This window comes from Pteropus vampyrus, unplaced genomic scaffold, assembly GCF_000151845.1.
Source record: "Pteropus vampyrus isolate Shadow unplaced genomic scaffold, Pvam_2.0 Scaffold14, whole genome shotgun sequence".
Lineage (NCBI taxonomy): Eukaryota > Metazoa > Chordata > Mammalia > Chiroptera > Pteropodidae > Pteropus > Pteropus vampyrus.
In genome coordinates, this window is record NW_011888795.1 from 6268301 (window position 1) to 6290800 (window position 22500).

General features: G+C 37.8%; 1 protein-coding gene across 26 annotated transcripts in view; it reads right to left on the minus strand.

Annotated features, from left to right (window-relative positions):
* The window catches only part of LPP (LIM domain containing preferred translocation partner in lipoma), a 640361-nt gene that overhangs the window by 416898 nt on the left and 200963 nt on the right, over window positions 1–22500 (minus strand). For all 26 annotated transcript variants that reach the window (XM_023525869.1, XM_011381721.2, XM_011381711.2 and 23 more), the window contains one exon: window positions 3252–3453. In XM_023525869.1, coding sequence (XP_023381637.1) covers window positions 3252–3444 — 193 coding nt within the window. In that variant the 5' untranslated portion in view covers window positions 3445–3453. The remainder of the gene's footprint in view (window positions 1–3251; window positions 3454–22500) is intronic.

Sequence of the window (22500 nt, forward strand, 5' to 3'; positions counted from 1 at the left end):
TTTTACACAAGAAAAAGGTGGACTGTGTGACTTCTATTAGCTCTAACTTTCTATCTTTTTGGTTGAGGTTCTTGGAGGCCAGGCTCTGAATTAAGCTATAAATGAAAAGATTTTATGGGATAGAAATTCAGGAGAGTGTATACTAAAGGCAAAGAATAGCGTGAGCTGAGACACAAGACCCTGGCATCATCAATTCACCCTGTAAATAAAAACTGCGTTACCTACTATCTGGGGATTTCACTAATGGCATAGAACATTCTAAATGGACAAAAAAGAAAAAAAAGATGGATATAAATTTTAAAAATGTATAAAAATTTAAACAAAAATAACATGAATTATAAAAATGTTTAGAGTAACAGAGAATGCACTAACATTTAAATTAAATATAAAGTAAAGGAAACCTTATACTTCTAACAAATATCTCGTTATACCATATAGCAGATGAAGCCATGTAGCTCCACATAAAAAAGTCTGAATATCCATAAACCTTTCCTCATATTTGTCTTTAAAATGTATATATGCAAGGGAAATTTCTTTTCCTTCGTGTATTCAAAAAAGGTTATATTAAAAAAAAGAGAGAGATTGGCAGAATTGCAAGAAAGAATCTAGACTTCAGAAATTAAATGAGACTGAGTTGCTTCAAATAAGGATGCCATATTTCAAACTGTTTATTGTAAGAAAAAAATTACTAAGTGCTGCATTCACCCATCCAGCCATCCGCCACCCATCCAAATATATATATACAGAAGAACATACAGACATACATTTGACCATACACAATCATTCCTACTAAAAACACAGTAGCATAATAAGAGCCAAGAGGAACATAAGGACGAGTGAGAAACCATGTCTTGTTGCTTAAATGGGGAAACAAAGCTTACATTCTTATAAGGAAGTAGGAAGTATCTCCATCATATGGGACTTGAGTGCCACATATGCCATGAATAGGACAAGCAGTATAGCACACTGGGTAAAGACAACAGCCTCATTTCAGAAATTCAGTAGCCACGAAACCATAGAGAATGTCACTTCTCTTCTCTAAGCTTACATTTCTTTATGTGGAAAGACGCTTCATAGGGTTGTATGAGAAGGCAATAAAATGATAATGAAAAAGCACGGTGCCTCATACAGACTACATGTTCACTGCATGACAAAGTAAGAGCAGGAGAAATAACAAAAGTAGAAATCTGACAGAATATGATGTATGTGGAAACCCAGGGAAAGGAATGATTACTTCTAATCTAGGCCATACCTAGATATTTTGAAGAAGTTGATGTAAGTAAGTTTTTGAATACGGAACAAAAGCATGTAGGATGGCATGTAAGAAACAGCAAGGAGTTGAGCAAAAGCTGAAGGGTATCAGAGATTACACCAGTGTCCCTAGAGAACAAGATAGACAGTGAATAAACTTTACATGATAAGTACAGTGAAGCAGGCAGGGCATCTCAAGGCAAGGAGAGTCAGCCAAGGGGCCAAGCCACTGTAATTCATAGACATCAAAGTGAAGGAGCCTGCTTCTCTCCTCCCTCTCCTACATGCAATTTATTAGTCAACTTAATAAAAGACCTGGCCCTACCCTGACCCTTGAGCATACACCCATTGTCATACCTACTTAGACTTCCTCACACATTTGCCTCCTACTCCATAAGGGACAATGTTTTTGTTCCCTCCATATTAGAAGGAAGTCCATTTTAGCTCTCTCCAAAAGTTAGGAGACAGAATAACAACCAACCTAGTAAGCAGACCACGGAAAACACTGAGAAAACAAATGAGGGAGCCAACACATGACTCCTCTTGTCCTTGTGAAGAGGGATTTTCTTCCAGATCCCATTCCTAAGTCCTGCAATGACTAAAGAATGGTGAGCCAAAGAACACCAGTTCCACAAAGTCCTGATTAACTGCAAAGGTACAGTCTCTTTCAAGGCCAACATAACTTCAGGCACTGCCACGGAGATCAGTAAAGCACCAAGGGCGTCATTTATTGTTTTTCCACAGCAGCTCTCTGATGGTCTTGCTGTGGCCCTTTTCCGGAGAAAGGATGCTGAAAGATCCACAGCCACAACTCAGGTGTGCATGCTGGTGCCTGACCTCCCTACCACCTACCTAAGCATCCAGCCATCTTATGTAGCTAAACATTGGGGCTAGGTTTCTGACTTCAGTCTTAAAATATTAATAGACTAGTAGAGTATTTACTGGGGGCAGAGAGAGGATTAGAAGGAAAAGAGAAAGGATGAACTATATCACAGAGTATGAAACAGTCTCGTGGAAAATTGCTGAAACAAAAGCACTAATGTCATCGAAGAAGGAATTAGAAACATCCTGGATAGAATAAAGTCATTTAAAAAAAAAAAAAAAAGGTGTGTGTGCATGCATGTTGGGAGTGGGATGGGGGTTGGGGGGGATAAGAAAGGGAGGCTGCCTCTTCTCTCTCAGCTCCCAGAAGTCTAATGTTCTTCTGATTGTTAGTTATGTTATTGTTTCATGGGTTTGGATGAACTGCTGACATTCATTGGTAAAAATATAGAACCACTTCAACCTGAGTATGGCACTCTTTATACTGCCTGTGGTGTTTAGTGTGTGAATGTACACATACATATGTACCTGAGAGGCTGAGCTGATGTAGATCTTCAAACTCCACTTGAAATAAACTGAATGTACTGCTATTAAAACCGCTAAAATTAGGCTTCACTCAAATTTGTCTGTGAGCATCAACAAATGCAGATCTCACAAAGTTTTCCAGATAACCTTATCCTATAGCAACTTAGGGGAGGAAAAATATCCAGAGAAAGCAAAACAATTCCAGGTGCCTTATTAGGCTCACTTAGTACGGATTTCCCATCAGACTACTGCTTGGCAGCATTTTGGGACACTCGTCCAATGACAAGAGGCAGAGTCCACTGAGTGGTAGACATATAGCTCTACAAGACAGTAGGCTAGGGGTGCAAGATAATGCAGAAGAAGGACAGTGAGCTATAAATAGAGGCCAGGGTTGTAGTTGTGGCTCTAGCTCTAATTCACTGTGTAATCATAGCCATATAACCCTTAAGAGGTCTCAATCTCTTTGCCCTAAAGAAAGGGTTAGCTTAGATGGTTTCTGGGTATTCTGTATCCTTTCATAGTTTATGAAATATGATAACCACACTACAAATTCTTGAGCTACCTTTTTCTGACACAACACCATGCCTTAAATCACTTTTATTATATTGAACTCTCCAACTTTGGGCACCCAGCTCTGAAATCCCCACACATACCTTCACTTCCAGGTTGCTTGTATGGATTGTATTTGGGCTTTGGAGCAACAACTGGTGCAAACTTCTTGGGTGGCTGCTGTGTAGACACTGAAATGCTGGGCGTCCCAAAGGAATGGGTGGTCTCCATCCGTGCAGGCACATGGCCAAGGGGTTCACCAGTGCTTTTGGGTGGTAGCCAAGATGGATGAGACATTGTTGGAATCTGGAATTAAAAAGAAAGACAGGAAGCATGAAAGTGGAGGCAACATAGCTCACTTCATTATTATTCCATCTTAAGCCACACTTAATGAAATCTTGAAAAAGCCCTCTGAGAAGAGAGATGAACGAATGATGAAGGATGAAGGAAAAAGGAAAAAGGAAAAAGGAAGAAAAAAGAAGGGAGGAGAAGGAAGAGGAGGAGAAAAATTGAACACTCCCCCAACCAAACTTAAACACCTTTCTCCTGCAAGTTACCTATGTTATTGCCTATCACTCCTCAGGAAATCGATATAAATAAGAAATAATCTCTAACCTGAAGGAGTTTCTGTGGTAGGAGAATACCATTAAGGTTGGAAAAAGCTTCAGTTGTATTAATAATCTATTAAAGTAATTATCACACCAATGAAATGATGATACATTACCTAAATGTTGTGCTAAGTTACCTAATTGAAGTGATACGTTACCTAAGGGAGGTATAAAAAAGTGTTTCTGGTATGCAGAAAAAGATAAGATCACTCCTTGCTAGCAGAACTAAGAAGGCATCATTGATGAGGTGACCTTCACATGGAACTTTGAGTGCTGAGTAGAGGTTGGGCCTGAACAATGTTAGCAAAGTTATTCCGACAGAAAAGCATGGCACTTCCAACTAGTGTGGCCGGAGTGGGGAATAAAGAAAAGTAGCTAGCAAAAGAACTAAAATGTAGGATGGAACCAGAGCACCAGACAGCTTTGCATGAAAGCTTGAAGAGTTCAAATTTATTTAAGCATTAAGGAATCACCCAGTTTTTTCTTCAAACAGGAGCATAACAAGTGTAAGGCAAGATACTTTAAAATGGTCCCTCTGGCAGAAATAGTTCTGCTCCTCACCAAGGAGCACTTGGAAATTGTAGGGAGGGGAACACTGTTTGTCACTATGCCTGGGACGGTTATTGGTACTTAGTGGCCAGGGGCTATAACGCTCTGGTGAGCTGATATGACAAAGAAATGACCCATCAGCAGCTATGCTGGACCTTTATGAAAAACCTGACTAGCAGGGGGACATACCAACCCAGCCCAGGTGCTGTTCTAACCAGATTAACACACACTATGTGAATAGAGAAAAATGATGTCTTGCGCGTCAGGGTGAGCCAATCATTCCTGCAGGCAGCATTCAGGCCAGGGCTGAGCCTCAGCGACTGCTGCTCAGGAGAGCTCTCCAAGCCTGATTGCAAGAGCTCTCCAGCACAGGGAGGCCCGGAAGGCACCCGGCACCCACTCCAGCCCCAAATCCACCCAGTAATTTATTAATCGAACTGAATTAATTGAGAGGGCTACATGATTACCTCCAGATGTCTGTAAAGACAAAGAGCACTAGAAATGCAGGAAAAAATAAAGGCCTCAGCACGTGGCATGGCAAAGGAGAGATGGGTGAAGAGAAGAAGGGGGGCACAGTGTTGCCTGGGTGTTACTGTCAGGTCACACAGCATGAGTGGCATGACCTTGGGTGCCCCGCCCCCAAGTCTCCATCAGAGGCCTCAGGCGCCTCCACTCTCTCAAAATTAAGATAAAAGCCCTGTCCTACTCAACTCCTCAGAATTTTTATGGCAACATTGAGATAACAATATTAAAATGTTTTACGTTCTGTAAAGGGCTATTCAAAGTGAGGAGAGGAAAACTGTTGAAGGTATAGTTTTCTTAACGAAAGAGAATAATATGATTAATAAGAGAACTCTAAATCGGGAATCAGAAGACTTTTTTACTAAAGCAAATGATGACACTGGCTTCCCAGTCTAACAAGGCCTCTCTTTTCCTCTTCTTCCTTTGTACCCTGTGCATATGCTGTGTACATTTACATTTACTATTTGTGAGTTCCCTGAAAGGGCACGGAGTATATTTTACACATCCCTAAACAACCATTACAAGGCCTAATACAAAACCAATACAGAAAAACAGCCACGAATGTCTGGCTTATTCATGGCTCTTAAGCCTAGCTGCACATTTAGAATCACCTAAGATTTTTTTAAATGAGTTAATACCAAAACCAAGTCCATATCTCAAAGTTTAGAAATATTAATTTTGGTTTTGTTTATATTTTTGATGTTTTAAATTGATTCTCAGTCTTCTACTAAAAGGGGATAAAAGTGCTTATTCTGCTTTCAACATGACTAACATGAGTATAAGTGGGGAACAAGTAAGATAAAATAAATTTTGAACATTTTAATGCACTATGCATGTTTATAGTATAAATTTTATTTGTACATTATTTTAAAATGGGTTAATATTATCTTCACTACTTCTCTGTAAATCTAAAGTTATTTCAAAATAGAAACTCTAAAAAATGAGTTAATAAAGGATGCAGTGATTTCTACAGCAAAGAGGCACTTTTCTAGAGCAATCTCACATTGCCAATTGACTGTGGAATTCTTCTGAGAAAGTATGAAAAATTAAAGCTTAAGCATCTATCTGCAAATCATTGACTCCATCGTCCTCTCTGTTCCGCCAGCATCATCCATCACCCCGACATTGCCCTCCCCATGGAGGTGCCTCCAGTTCCACCCCCTCAGCATGCTCGGGTCTGGCCAAGTATCTGTTTGCAGATGATCTTCACAGGATCTTCTTGCATCATTTTTCTGTGTGTCAACAGTGGTCCAGTGACACCATTCTCAGGATTCATAATGAATTTTCATGACCCTGAACCCTTGTTCACGCTGTGCCCACCATCTACGATGCCATTTCTTCCATTCACTTTCTACTGGGCATTTTTTTTTTTTTTAATCTCAACCAGCTCAAGTATCTCTGATGCTATAAACATTTCCCTAACTAAACGTCCGCCCCGAAATGAGTAGCTTAATTCCAGGCTCTTCCAGTACTTGTTTCTTCATTATAACAGTCCACACAAAAGCTATATATTCACTTGCTTCTCTGCTTCAATCAGCTGGAAGATCCTGAGTGGTCCCACTGTACCAGCACAGTGTCTGGCTAGGAAGTCTTAGAAAAATAATACGTTATGCTTATGCATTATGAATGGATGAGTGATGAGTACTTATCGCCTTGGTTACTCATCCCTTTCTAGAATCTCTTTCTCTCCCTCTTAAACATCCACTAATACAATTATCTATTTTTCCCTCACTTAATTTAGTGATGTAATGAATCATGTTGTTAGATTTCCAGATATTGAACCAGCTTTGTACTTCTGGAAAAAAATGCTACTCAGTCACAGTTGTAGTGTTTTGATATACTAATGAATACGCTATTTTATATAGAATTTTTGTGCATGTAATCATAAGTAAGATCACTTCACAGTATTTTTTTCTCTGCTGTTTTACTTATCATTATTAGGTTTTGATATGGGGCTTCTGCATCCTTTTCTACTCTTTGTACTAGTTTAATGATGAAATTTGGAATTATGTGATCTTCAAAGGTTTATCAGAATTCAATGTAACATCATCTAGATATAATACTTTCTTCAATAATAGATCTTAATCATATTTCCAACAATTCTGTTATAATCGTAGCAGTTTTATGCTTATTTTTGGGTCATTTGTCAGCATTTACATTCTGCCAGTAATTCTGCTGGATCCTTGGGTTTTATCTCTGTTCCTTTTCAACCAAGCTAATTCTCAGTTGAAAATGATGTCTCATCTATGGTGTATCATTTAGACCCTGAGCATCTCTTCCTGCTAGTCCTTAAAGACACACAGTTCATGTTCTCTATCCTCCAGTTCAAGTTATATATCCTTTTCCTACACCTCCACAGCACCTGGAATACTGCCGTCAGCACACTCATCACACACCACTCTGCTTCTCCGCCTGCCTGCTTCTCAAACTAAACTCTTGAATCCTTGAGAGGATAAGTAATTATTATTCTCCAAGCCCAGGACCTAATATATGATAAGTACTCAATAAAATGTCTGTTGACTTAATGAATGAATACATTTATTTGTCTGGCACTGGAGCTCCAGATGAATCAGATTCTCATCCTGTGTTCAGATGAATCAGATTCTCATCCTGTACTCAAGAAGCTTAAAGCTTACCTGAGTGAGATATATTTATATATGTGAAAAGAGAAATAGAAACCACGAAGCACACCGAAAAATAAATAAATAAATAAAATAAAAACCTGGGACACATCACAGGAGCTAGCACAGGCTTGGCAGGAATCGTCCTGAACAAGAACTTTGAAAGCTGAGTGGCTCTAAAAGATAAATGGAGCTACAAGGATAACGCCTGGAAATGTTGTGTTGTGAGCTCGGGAAGAAACAAGGTATTCGTGAGGGACAGGCAGCAGACTTCTTGTACTAAAATGAGGGATTCAGGGAGAATACTGGAGGAAAAAAAAGTTCAGAAGATAAAATGAGCTTCCGTATTAAAGGTCTTATGTAGGAAAATAAGAAGCTAGAACTTATACCATTGAACAGGAATCTAATAAGGGTGCAAAGCCCATGTAAGAAAAATTAATCCATGAAAGACGGAACCAAGGAAGGCAATACACAGTACAGACAAGGAAGGCAATGATAGTACAGACATAGAGTCCCTATGGCCCCAGTTCTAGTCTCGGGTTTGCCATTGTGACCTTTAACAAGAGAGGACGCTCATTTGCAAAATGAATGTCTGTAAAGTTCCAATCAGCTCTAATAGTCTATCATGTTTTTCTTCTCTGAAATCTTAATTACACCCCTTCATTTTGATAAATAGGTTTGAGGAAACCTCATAAGTTGAGTGAACAAATGAACTAGAACATGTCAGTTGGGGTTTCTCAACTTCTCAGAGAGACACTCAATGTAAACAAAAAGCAGCAGTGGTGAGAGCTGGTTTTGCTGGACCAAAACTTACCCTGTTCTTACTTCCTCTGGTTCTAGATCAGTTTCACTGTAAGCTTATAATCATCATGAAAGCAAGAAGTGAAAGGCAAGAGCTCCACAAAGGCTCTGAAAATACACAAACGCTATGAGAAGAGAGGAAAACAAGAGAAATGGCCTTCCTGTAAGCAAGATGCCTACTGCTGAAGGGAGTCTGAGAGCTGGGGTGACTTAAGCATTGGACTTTCAGGAATTGTAGTCAAATGCAAAGCAATTAAGAAGAACCTGAGAAGTTTCAGTTATTACCACCTCTGCTGCTCTTCTGTCTTCTCCTCTTAGCTTTTCAGCAGGTATAAGAAAGCCACAGACTAACAATAAACAGCAAGTGTTTATTGAGAACTTACTATATCCTAGCAATTCTCTAATGGCCACATAATCATCTTAGCTATTATATGAGGTAGGGCTGGTTATTATTATCCACATTTATCAGATCTGGAAAGTAAGGCTTTAAGAATTAAATAATGTGCTCAAATGCCAAAGATGAAATTTAGGCATAGGTCTTCAACCTCAAATCCATGGCCTTCATCATGGCACACCTTTCTATTTGAAGGAAAAAAGAAAACAACACGATCCAAAGGTAGCCATTACTTAGAGACAGGAGATTTTGCTCTTATCTCCATTCCTTGCTTCCAGATCCTACTTGCCATAAAATCGAACAATCATGAGCCACAGGATCACAAACCAATGAAGCCATTAGTCTGACCACACAAATCAAGGCACACAGAATGCAAAAGACTACAAAAGGCCACATGGCAACCAAGGCCCTTCCTCTACAAACAAGAAAACTTAGGGCCACAGGTAAAGTGACATTACATACTAACAAAGCTTCTAAGCCTCTTTAAAGATGCCATGTGAATGTCACCACTATCATCCATATAAATAGAACTAAGTAATGTTTGTTCAACTTTGTCTTCTTTCCTAAAATCAATATTGTACTCTTCTTTAAATATTTACATATATCATCAAAATTTTAAAACCAACCGTTACATGGTATCATCTAACACCCAATGCTATTAGCTTGAAGTAGTGGTTTTCAAAACTGTATACTGATTTCATCTGGGGATCTTTATGCACACATTCTGATTCAAGGGTTAAGAATAGTTGACTTTGAGCATTTATAGTAATCTTTAAATCATGCTATATTAGTCTCTAAATCTCTCTTGGCAATTAACCCAAGGCCTGACTCTTGGTCAATGTTTGCCAAATAAATGAATGATACTAAAGGAAAAGACAGGTATTAATACCACGATTTTAGTGGTAGCGAGAGACTGAGGTGCTACATGGCTTAAACCTCAGAAGTAGTTGATGGCAGATTAAAATTTAGGATTCACATCCCATAGCAACAGTTTCATCATTTAAACAAGGAATTAAGATTTAAATAACACTTTCCTGTCATTTTGAAGGTTTTTCACTAACTTTCCTCTTTATATCAAAGTCATTACCTTCCTAGAATTTCAAACCTGACCCCTTAAACCATCTATTAAAAAGTCATAATGTGCTTGCTCACGTAGGCCACAGCTATCCATCCTTTGCTACATCTTTGTTTCAGCTGAAGGATATCCGATCTTCTGAATTCAGACTCAGCTTCCAGTCTTAAGTTGAGTGAACAAATGAACTAGAACATGTCAGTTGGGGTTTCTCAACTTCTCAGAGAGACACTCAATGTAAACAAAAAGCAGCAGTGGTGAGAGCTGGTTTTGCTGGACCAAAACTTACCCTGTTCTTACTTCCTCTGGTTCTAGATCAGTTTCACTGTAAGCTTATAATCATCATGAAAGCAAGAAGTGAAAGGCAAGAGCTCCACAAAGGCTCTGAAAATACACAAACACTATGAGAAGAGAGGAAAACAAGAGAAATGGCCTTCCTGTAAGCAAGATGCCTACTGCTGAAGGGAGTCTGAGAGCTGGAGTGACTTAAGCATTGGACTTTCAGGAATTGTAGTCAAATGCAAAGCAATTAAGAAGAACCTGAGAAGTTTCAGTTATTACCACCTCTGCTGCTCTTCTGTCTTCTCCTCTTAGCTTTTCAGCAGGTATAAGAAAGCCACAGACTAACAATAAACAGCAAGTGTTTATTGAGAACTTACTATATCCTAGCAATTCTCTAATGGCCACATAATCATCTTAGCTATTATATGAGGTAGGGCTGGTTATTATTATCCACATTTATCAGATCTGGAAAGTAAGGCTTTAAGAATTAAATAATGTGCTCAAATGCCAAAGATGAAATTTAGGCATAGGTCTTCAACCTCAAATCCATGGCCTTCATCATGGCACACCTTTCTATTTGAAGGAAAAAAGAAAACAACACGATCCAAAGGTAGCCATTACTTAGAGACAGGAGATTTTGCTCTTATCTCCATTCCTTGCTTCCAGATCCTACTTGCCATAAAATCGAACAATCATGAGCCACAGGATCACAAACCAATGAAGCCATTAGTCTGACCACACAAATCAAGGCACACAGAATGCAAAAGACTACAAAAGGCCACATGGCAACCAAGGCCCTTCCTCTACAAACAAGAAAACTTAGGGCCACAGGTAAAGTGACATTACATACTAACAAAGCTTCTAAGCCTCTTTAAAGATGCCATGTGAATGTCACCACTATCATCCATATAAATAGAACTAAGTAATGTTTGTTCAACTTTGTCTTCTTTCCTAAAATCAATATTGTACTCTTCTTTAAATATTTACATATATCATCAAAATTTTAAAACCAACCGTTACATGGTATCATCTAACACCCAATGCTATTAGCTTGAAGTAGTGGTTTTCAAAACTGTATACTGATTTCATCTGGGGATCTTTATGCACACATTCTGATTCAAGGGTTAAGAATAGTTGACTTTGAGCATTTATAGTAATCTTTAAATCATGCTATATTAGTCTCTAAATCTCTCTTGGCAATTAACCCAAGGCCTGACTCTTGGTCAATGTTTGCCAAATAAATGAATGATACTAAAGGAAAAGACAGGTATTAATACCACGATTTTAGTGGTAGCGAGAGACTGAGGTGCTACATGGCTTAAACCTCAGAAGTAGTTGATGGCAGATTAAAATTTAGGATTCACATCCCATAGCAACAGTTTCATCATTTAAACAAGGAATTAAGATTTAAATAACACTTTCCTGTCATTTTGAAGGTTTTTCACTAACTTTCCTCTTTATATCAAAGTCATTACCTTCCTAGAATTTCAAACCTGACCCCTTAAACCATCTATTAAAAAGTCATAATGTGCTTGCTCACGTAGGCCACAGCTATCCATCCTTTGCTACATCTTTGTATTCAGCTGAAGGATATCCGATCTTCTGAATTCAGACTCAGCTTCCAGTCTTAAACATACTGTGAGCTCAGAGTACAATGTTTGCTCTCTCTGGGAATAGCATTTTTCTCTGAAAATGAGGTGATGGGATTAGATGAAAACTAATGACATCTCTACTCACAAACACTTACGATTCTATGGAAGATCTGTAAAGCCAGCCAAAAACTAACAAAAGTCATCCATGGAGATTCCAAGTCATCTATAATTCTCCTAGCTCATCAGTGAGAAAACCTTCTCTATTGGTGGGGAAAAGGGGAGGGTCACCTGTTTCCCTAACTCTTCAATCCCCCCCCGACATTGTGGGAGGGAGTTTTAGATTGATCTCAGAGATTACCAAGGTATCAATCAAGATTTATTATGCACAAGTAAATAAGTACTTTAGGCATACCATTTCCAAATGATGTAGGGAAGTCCCTACCAGCGTAATTACAAAGTGAATATGCTGTGGCATGTGATGGAAGCGTGGGAAGATAACGTTAAAGAATAAGGCAGGCTGAAAATTGCACACAATTGTTAGCTGAACAACAAATGTCATCACTCTTCCACTGAAGCATGGGATCAGATGAGAGCCCGAAGGGCAAAGTATTATCTGCCATGGGCTGAAAATGTCAATGTATTCACTCAACTTCTCTTTATATGCAGCTTTGGCCCAGCACTGGCTAAGTGCCCCACTCTCTGCATGGACAGCTGGCATTACTCAGAAGGGGTGACTAGAGAACAACTCTACAGAAATGCCAAACCTTTATATAGACTATCTGAGAGACAGTTGGAAATACTGGAAAAAGCCTTGGACTTAGATGCAGAGGACTTGGGTGCAATTTCTAGCTCAGCCACTAATTGGCTCTATGATTTTAGTCACTATATCTCCTTGAACCTCAGTATCTCTCCTGATCCATAAACTAAAGATTAGATGTCCTCTACCTTTCCTTCCAACTGGCATGCTCCATGATTCCTCCTACGAGTCTGCAAGTTGAGTGAGCTGCAGTTTCTTACAAAACTGTCTTAACTCCTAGGAGTCCTGCTGACCAGGGAGTGTAGAGTGAAGGGAGGTAGAGTAAGAATCAACACATTAAATGCCAACCTGCCTTGCACAAATTTAATATGAATACAAGTTAACATTAAAGGAATGATCTTTAACGCTGGCAATTCTGTTGGTTGCTAATTGCATTTGAAGATCCCGAGTAAACTAAGAAACAGCAAGGGTGAGAAGCATCAGTCCAGACAATTAAATATTAGTCTCCGATAAAGAAGTGAAGCAGAATATAGACTTATCTCTACAACATACTTTCACTCAGATTCAGAATGTCACTTGAAAAGGCAGCAATCAGCCCTGGCAGGGAAACAACATCACTGGAAGATCAAGATTCTCAGGAGCATGTAAAAGACAGAATGGAACCAAACCAATTACTAACTAACTGCTCTTTGTGCTCACAACTCCCATCAATCATGAAAAAAAAAACAGACATGAATGCCAACAGCCAGAACAGGCTATTTAATGGTCGAGTGTTCTTTGAGAACCCCAACTGGGAGAAATCCTAAAAACTAATTTGTTCCTTCCAATTTGAATGGTCAAATACCAAGATTTAGAGAAGATAAAGTGGCTTATCCAAGTTAACACAGCAGCTAGTACATATCAGAGGCTGGATTCAAACTTAGTTGTTCTTCCAAAAAGTGTTTGCAGTTGTAAAGCTTCACTAAACAAGCTAGTAATTCTACTGATTGTTGGATGACAACTAAAAAGAGTGGGTAAGAGTCACTGAAATGGACAAGAAATAAATTTCTCTTCCAAAAGACTCGGCACCCATGCCAATGAAAATTAGCAGACCCCAACCTTGCACTCTAGATCACATTTAATAGTAATGCTCCCCCCTTGACTAAGTAAGCAAGAAAATGTTTACCCTCTCTGGACCTCAATTTCTCTAGCTCTAAAATAATAGCATTTAAGAAGATTATCTCCAAAATCCCCTCATGCAGCAAAGTTTTATGCTCTGCAATGGTACGGGTAATCTGTGGAGTGTGCTGTGCTTTCAAAAAATGTGCTCTGAAGAAGTTTCTTCTAAGTTTCTGATTCTAGCAACAGACTTTTCCTATACAAGACTGAGAGAAGGGGTCAAACAATACCTGAGTTCAGTGCACCTACTTCTAAAAAAAAAAAAAAAAAATCTGGATTTATAAAGATTCTGAGTACTTGATTCATAAGGGTTTTAAACTTCTGGTTTGTATCTTGCCCTTCTACTAGGATGAAAAAGTTACAGTGGGAAAAATCACCAATATAATTTCTAATGAGGCCTGGCAATCTCTTTGGTGATATCTGGAATCTTCTCGTTCCAAACTCACCAGTAAGTGGGTAGGTCCGCAAGTTAATTACTGCTCACTTGTCTGCATTCCCCTGACAACTTGTTCAAACTTGTATTTAAACACACAAACATTGTGTTTTAGTTATATATTTGCGAGTCTGTTGTGCTCATTAGACGGCGATAGAATTTTACTGGCACTTGAGAGGAGTTTAATTAATTTTAATTTTTAATAATTTTGTTTGTATTTTCCTTTATTACAAATTCACCTGGGTACCCCAATAAAAGTAAGTAGAATAATAGAAAAATAATTTTATTTTAAATATAACTTGCAAAAGTTGAAATATTTAATTTTGTCTTCAATGAATATGAGTCCACTGTTGACAAATCTTGAGTCAAATTTACATCTGACAATACTACATGAAACTCTGTGAAGCAATGTTTATTCGGGCCACATAATCTGCTAAGAGTAATCATAGCAACAAGACAGAGCATTACATTGTTCGCAAAACTGTCACCTGTCAACTGTGTTGTTTATATCCTATTGTCACAAAAACTAGTTGCAAAAATAGCTTAAAGCCTTTGCATATAGTTTGGACACTATAATTTGAACTAATGTTATTGACTTCATGTAATAATATTATAAACATTCCAATTTAATTTTTGTTCTTCTAGTACTTAATTCCCATATTAAATTTCTGATAAACCCAAAATCTACTTTATCCTAAGGTTAAAGTGCAATGATATTGCTAAATCAAAAAAGTATACATTTTTCCAGATATTAGAAAAATAAAAAAGGAAGAAGGAGAGATACAAATTTTCAACCTTCAAGGACCATGAGATACAGTTTTATAAAACAAAGAAATTCAACTTCATGCATTACATGCTCTGAAATAAAACTTCTTCTTTTTTTTTTTAACACCAATTCGAGAGCCTGAAGAAATTTCTCAGTATTTAAAATGGTATGAAAAACAGATAGGCTTCTCATTAGAATGTGTTATAAATTTAAATTATGTAAGAGAAGCTAGTTTTGCAATTTCGCATTGAATAGCAAAACAATTGAAACCATTTTCAACTGGTGACCTTTTTCTTAAATCATGTTGGAAGTTGTTCCACTTTTATTTCAAGATTTTGAAACAGAGACAAAAACCGTAGATGCATTGACCAATAGCATCTGAGTGAAAACAAGCCAGGCTGTTTCGGATCAGTTTCAGAATGACATAAGTGAATGTTATTCCCTTTTAAATTTCTCTCGATAAGAGTATGGGTGTTACGCCTTCTGCATTTTTATCAATTATTGACCACCGTGCAGAAAAAGACAATGCAAATGTGTAAAAAATGTACTGAATTGGTTAATATTCTTGGGAAAACAAACACTAACACACACACACACACACCCCTTACTGTAGACATTTTTAAGGTAGTACCCAAAAACACAACATTCACCAATAGAGAAGTTTAATACCCAAGAAGCATGAAATTGTTAATGAAGATATTTCTTTTAATGTGAACCTTAAGTTGAAACTTAACCACCCACCATCTGTAAGGTTGCTTGTACATACCCAATGAGCAGGAGGAGCTCATTACCTCACAAGGCAGCCCCTTCCGTGGCAGTTATAACTGTTAGAAAGTTATGTGTAGCTGAAACCCATATTCCCATAAGAACCACCTATCTGTCTTACTTTGGCCCTCTGGAATCACAAGCCCTCTTGTGTATGGCAGCCCTCTATGTATATAAAATCATTTTTTTTAGTTTCCTACTCATTTTATTTTTAATGTGTTCCAAGTTTAAAAAGTCCTATTCTTCCTTTTTTTCTGACTGGTCTTACAGCTTTAGAACAATAATGTAAAATTTTAAATCTCAAACCAGAAGGTTTCAAACTTTTCTTTAGCAAAAAATTGTTTCTTCGTGCCAAATCTTTAAGAAAATCCCAAGAATAAAATACACGAATTGATAAAATAGTTCCTTGGACTTTATTTACATCTTCATCCTTTGGCAGAATACATTTTACTTGTGGGGGAAGTATAAAATTCATCACAGTTGTCCCTAGGGGGATTGGTTCCAGGATCCTCCTCAGATACCAAATTCTGCGAATGCTCAGGTCCCTTATATAAAAAGACACAGTTTGCACACAACCTACGCACATCCTCTTGTATACTTTAAATCATCTCTAGATTACTTATAACACCTAATAAAATATAAACGTTATGTAAATACATGTTATACTGCATTGTTTAGAGAATAAACAATGTCCTCCCCACCAAAAAATTTGTACATGTTCAGTAAAGACGCAACCATTGTAGGCTTATCTACATAGTACACATCAACAACAACATAACGTTTTATTATTTTCAATCCACAGGTGACTGACTGCAGATGCAGAACCAATGGATACGAAGGGCTGATTGTACTTCTCTTGCCCTCCTACAATGGCTGTGTTATGAACCAGGTCAAAAACCTGCTGCTCTAAAATATTATAACAGTGATTTTAAGTAAATAAAGAACAAAGATGGTGTGTTCCTTTATTTTCCTAATGCCTAATGTAGAGTCTGTCCATCATCAGTGTTAATCAAGTGATTATTATATAAAAGAGAAGGTAAACCTAAAGATTTGAGAATATAAAGAGCTAAGTTCTGCTTCTAAATCATGTTAATTCACATTTCAAACGCCGTTCGCCACAGTTCCTTATAATTAGGGTAATACATTCAAGTTATGCCTGCTGTTTTGGTGCAATTATTAACAGTGCCCCTTTTCACTCACAAAGTGTCCCAGTTTAGATAATAACTTATATGGTCACTTTACTTATAACACGGCGATAATGGAGTTTTGGTCACTGAATCCAAGAGTATCCTGAATACGGATGGGTCCTCTCCCAAAGGCTACATATGTCCAAAGGCCTCCCACTATCACTGCAGTTGCCATGAGGGCAGAGGAATTAGCAGTGGGACATAGAGAAGACTTTGGGGCCGTCCGAGCTCCAGACGCATGTGCTTCACAGCAAGAAGGGCTGAATGTACCAGAATGATTCTATAGGAGAAGAATGTGAGATAACAGCAAAAATCTAGCAGAAGCTAGTACCAATCACCCTACTCACTCAGCTTCTTTCTCCCGAAGCAAAGAACATCACCTTTTCTAAGAAAATCAGATTATTTACTTCAATTATGTCTTTACCACCTGACCACTCCTATCCCTTACCCCCATCAATATTACCAGTGATTTTATCATATCTACTTGGTTTCAAGTAGAAGAACAATGGGTTTGCCTGGTTCTTAATTTGGAACAGAAAATAAAAGAGTAAACAAGAAACAGAAATAAAAGGTGTCCAAATTTATTCACTAGGGTATTTACTAATAATTAATCTACGTTTCCAAATAGGGATTACCTGAAAGGTAAGGGAGATGAAGTCAAAATAATTCAATGCAGACCCATAACTTATATGTCTATTTAATTTATTTTAAATAAACTATTTTATATTGATTTCCATTACAAATTCTAAATGTATATTCCATAGGGGTGGGGGGAGGAGAACATACAAGATGGAAAGTTAACAGCCTTTGCCAGAGACGGAACTCCCCCGAGACATGGTAAGCACTATTATATCATAATACTGCATGTTTCCTTGTAGTACTTTCCAAGATGTTTGAAACCAAAACAGTTAGAATACTCTCCCAGCTCAGGATCTTCCCTCCTTATGGCATTTTTTCTGATAAATAAGAATTCCCCTTAGGGATTCCCTAAAGTAAAGCTGTTGCATTCCCTTCTGTTATATAATTAATTACACTGACAAACAGAGATCTAATAGAACATAATTGTAAATCTATCTTCAATTTAGTACCTACTACATGCAGAGCCTTATGGAAGACACACCCAAAATGTGAAAACCATAACCTTTACTACGTTGGATATGGTGGATTGGCACTCAAACTTGCCACTCTGTAGAGGCTGCCTTGCAAAAGGGATTCTGCCCAAATAGATGTACTGGCTTGAGATTTGGAAGACGAAAGTAAGACAGAGGGCATGCTCCTGTCGCTTTGGCTTGGTTTCTGCTGGAAGCATGGCCACAGAGACCAGGAGTTGTTCTGCATCCACCCTCCCACATTCAGTCTTCAGCACTGTGGCTGTCAAGAAGTAGCTGCAGCAGTGGAAGTAGCTGGACTACATGTCTCAGGGTGCAGTTACCACCTTCCCAATCATGGCTTCTTTGTATCTGGTTCACAAGTACAGTACTGTATTCTTGAACTCAACAGTTCCATGGTAGCCTCTTAATTCACAACTGTCCTGATTGTGGAAACGTAATAACTTTGTGAGGTTCTGAGATTCATTACTGAAAGTTTAGCCTTAAGCCTGCTCTATATAATCTTCACAAATTTTTTGAAGTAACCAGCACCATGTATTAAATCCTTTCTCTTGGAACTATCTAGTCAGGGTTTGTTTCCCTTAGTAAACTCCGACTAAACACTCCTCGGCAAATTTTTTTTCTTTTGGTGATGGTCTATTTTAACCTTTTGTTAAAGACCTCTTCTTCAGCATCCTTAAAATTTAATTTGCCATATCATGAAAAGACACAAGTCAAATCATTGTGCAAGCAAATCCTGAATGCCTATGCAAAATGCTTTGATCATCAGAGCCACGCACAGAGGAAACTCAGTAACACCCTCTCAGAGCCCCAAGTCTGGTGGGAAGAGGCATGCTACAACAGGGGAAATACTAAGTGATAGGGAGCAAGCACGTAGGAAGCTTAATCTCAGCTCAGCATTCTAGCCTCAGCTCTATCACTAACTGGCCATGTTTTCTAATCAAGGGGGCTAGAGGGATAAAAGTCCCTTTAAGCTTTAATATTCCACAACTCTATGAGTCTTTGTACTCATGAGGAAATTTACTTGGATTCAAGTCCTAACAAAACTTCCTAAATTTCCAGTTCCCTAAATCTGAAGGTCAGAACCCAAAGGTCACATAACACACAAACCTTATATAGTTAAAATAGGAACAGGAATCTGTGACCCCAAATGTTATGCCCTGTAGCAGCTTACAGCTGAACAGCCTCAGGGATGAAAGTCCAACCTCATGGTTGCAGTGGTTGTTGAGAAAACCAGAGAACCAACACAGTTTCTTGAGGGCCTTTGTCTTCTTTAAAATGTCTGCCTCACTGTCTAAAGAAGGGGATAATGTACTGTCTTCTCTGAAAGTACTCAGACGAATAAAAGAGTAAAAGAAGTATTAGGTAAATGCATTAATGCTAGATCTCTCAAGAAAAAAATCACTAATTTCCTCATGTCCCAGGCAAGAAAATCCCTGAAACTTATAAAAGAGAAGCAGTTTCACGGACAGGAAGAAAAATGTCAAGAGACACAGGTCATACATCTAACGGCAGTTCTGATACCAGCTCCAAAGGTGGCCGATGATATATACATGTATAGGTGTATTTATATATATGTAGAATATTATTAGTAAAGGAATTTCAAGGGAAAGCTATGAATGGTACTTTGCAAGCCAGGCAGCAAGAGGAAATATAAATATAGCAGTGATTTTACAATTTTATAATCTAGAGGAAGAAATGGTGATCAGAATTGTGACAAACAATGATGTCCAAAAGAGAAGAGAAACCAGCTCAACTCTGTCATAATTGTCTCAGTTCCTGTAGCATACGCAACAATGGAAAGACTACAAGGAGGGGCAGAAGCAGTCTTGGTGATGGTGGCTGAGACAGAGACCTTGGAAGAAGAAAATGACATTTCCATCTCCATGGTTATAATAATCTCATAGTGTGTGTTCTCTAAGACTTCCCGTGTGGCTCTGTGCAAGCAGCTTCACCACTTTCTCAGTTATATCTCTTGGAAAATAGACACGGCTATCACAAGTCAGCAGTGAAACATAATACTGAAAGTTCTTTGAAGGAGTGCAATTGGAGGAAATGAGGCCAGCTCTAGGTTTGCTCACCTGGACGGACAGAAATGCAAAGGCAGATCATGCCTATGTCTGGATTCCAGAACCCAAAGGGGCATTGGCAGGCTCTGGAAATATTCAGGAAACAACTAACCTTAAGGAGATGGAGGCAGTCTAAGTAGTAGGTCATCAGAGCCAAAACCACTCAGGACTGAGAGAGGCAAAGTGGTCCTCCATCCTCAGTCTACTGGCAAGCAGCCAGGTTAGGACACAGATAAGATCTAAGCTGAAAATTAAGTCCCAGTCCCATAGGCGCAAAGTCGCAGGAGTTATAATTCATGGAACAAAATGGTACCCTGTTGGTCTGAATTGGGTTGGAGTTACTAAAGGGGTTTCCAAGACCTTGAGACATCAGGTGACCAAGAGACGAAATAAGCAAAATAAATTAACGCTACCAGTAATTCACTGAGGAGACCTCAGTGGCAAACAAATATTGCACGCATAAATAAATAAATAAATAAATACATACATACATACATACATACATACATAATGGAATGCATGTACACAACAATAGTCATGAAAATGCAAATTAAAACAGCAATGAGATATCACTTGTCACACACAGTTTGACAAAAAGTTCAAAGATTCATAAAATTCACTTTCAGATCTGACGTGTGGGGAAACTGAAACAATATTATGTTTCTTCTCATAAACAAACGTGTTCTCTATTTATTTATTAGATGTGTAACTTGTCTATGCCTGCTTTGGTGCTACAATGGCGTAGTTAAGTGGTAGTGACAAAGACCATCTGGCCTCCAAGGCCTAAAATATTTAATACCTGGTCCTTTACAAAAAAATTTTACTAATACCAGTTCTAAACTAAAAAATGTAATTGTTTTTAATTACTAAAGATATAATAAATCTTTTCTTTTTTTCTTAAGTCTTTTGCAAGTTTATTTTTTTTAACATGACCTTTCATTCATATCAGGGTCTATTTTGATATATGTATATTTATGATATAACTTTTTCATTATTGCCTACCAATTATCTCGATACCATTAGAACAATCCTTCCTTTTCAGAATGTTTAGAGGTGGTCTCTTTATTGCATATTCAATTCCAAGGCAGTTGCTCTGTTTCTGGGTGGGTTATGTTACTGCTATGGTCTCCATCCATTCCATCACCAACGCTTCACCATTTCAGTTAGGGTTGCTTTATAATGTACTGGCCAGCTGGTCCCTGTTCCTCATTACTCTTGTTTTTCAAATTTCTCCTAGCTATTTTGCCTGTTTTTTATCAAGACAATTTTAGATTTCTTGTTGTTGTTAAGATTCAAGAACAATCAACTTGGGAGTTGTCCTGAGATTACATGAAACATAGGGGAAAATAACTACTTAACAACCTTTATATTTCCATTTAGGAATAAGGTATGTCTTTTAATTTATTCAACGGGTCCTTCATATGACTAAAAAGTTCTAGAATCTCTTTATACAAGCCATGCACAATTCTCATTAAAATATTTACTCTTCATCTTGCTGTGAATAGCTTCCCACCCAAAGACTGCAAAGTATTTATTTTCAAATGCCATATACAAAATATAACTGGAAATGAGACGTGAGGAGACATGTTTAACCTTACGGTAACCAAAGAAATGCTAATACCAAAAAAAAGGATCTAACACTGAACATTGGCAGAATTAGGAGATGCTGACTTACTGACTCACACATTCCTGCTGCAGAGTTAGAGAAACATCCCGTTTGGAACACAAGTTGTCAGTGGATTTGAATAACCATAAAACATTAAACCCTTACCCTTTTATTTCACCCCTCCGACATCATATTCAAGGTTTTTGATGGACTAACTTACATTTATGCATAAAAATGTTAATCAGAACAATATATAAAAACAATTAAATAATTAAGATATGGTATAACCACTCAATGAAATATTAAACAGATATTAAAATTGTAATCATTCAAGAATATGCAGTAATATAGAAAATGCTTAATGTATAATGCCAAACGATACATGGTAATTTATGCTAATAGCTAAAGATTGGAAGGGAATACTTCACAAAAATGATAGATAGCCCCTGTACCTAGGTGGTGAAATTTTGGGTGACATTTTTTTCTACTAAAAGTTCTGAGCTTGATACAATGTTGCGATATTATTTATACAATTTTTTTTAAAGTGGGGACCAATTTTAGGTGCCTTCCAGATCTAAGATTTGCAATTCTTTTGTTGTTAAAAGGGAAAAATTTAGGCTCAGGCATGTGAACTGACTTTTCAAAGCTCTACAGATCAAGTCCCAGGCAGCATGGGGACTAGAACCCATGTCTCCAGACTTAAGAGGAAGTACTCTTTTCTACACAGCATTGTGTGTTGTTATTTTTCTAAGAGCAAACCAACTCTGGGGTCGTTTTAATATTTTTATATATCATAAATAAGCACATGAAAATAACAATATTCAGTTACCACTCTAAGAAAGTGACAGCTTTAAAAATCCTACAAAACGCTTTGATGTGCTGGAGTTTGAATTAAATTTATTTTCTAAATACGACTACTTAAAAGAGTAGAGGGCATCAAAGTATGTCTTTTCTACAAAAGATTGCCTTTGTAGAAACAGTCGTTTCCTCATAAAGTCATAAGGCAATTTTAGTGCTAGGTTAAGCATTAATTTAATATGAAGGTAAACTTTGGCTCTGCAC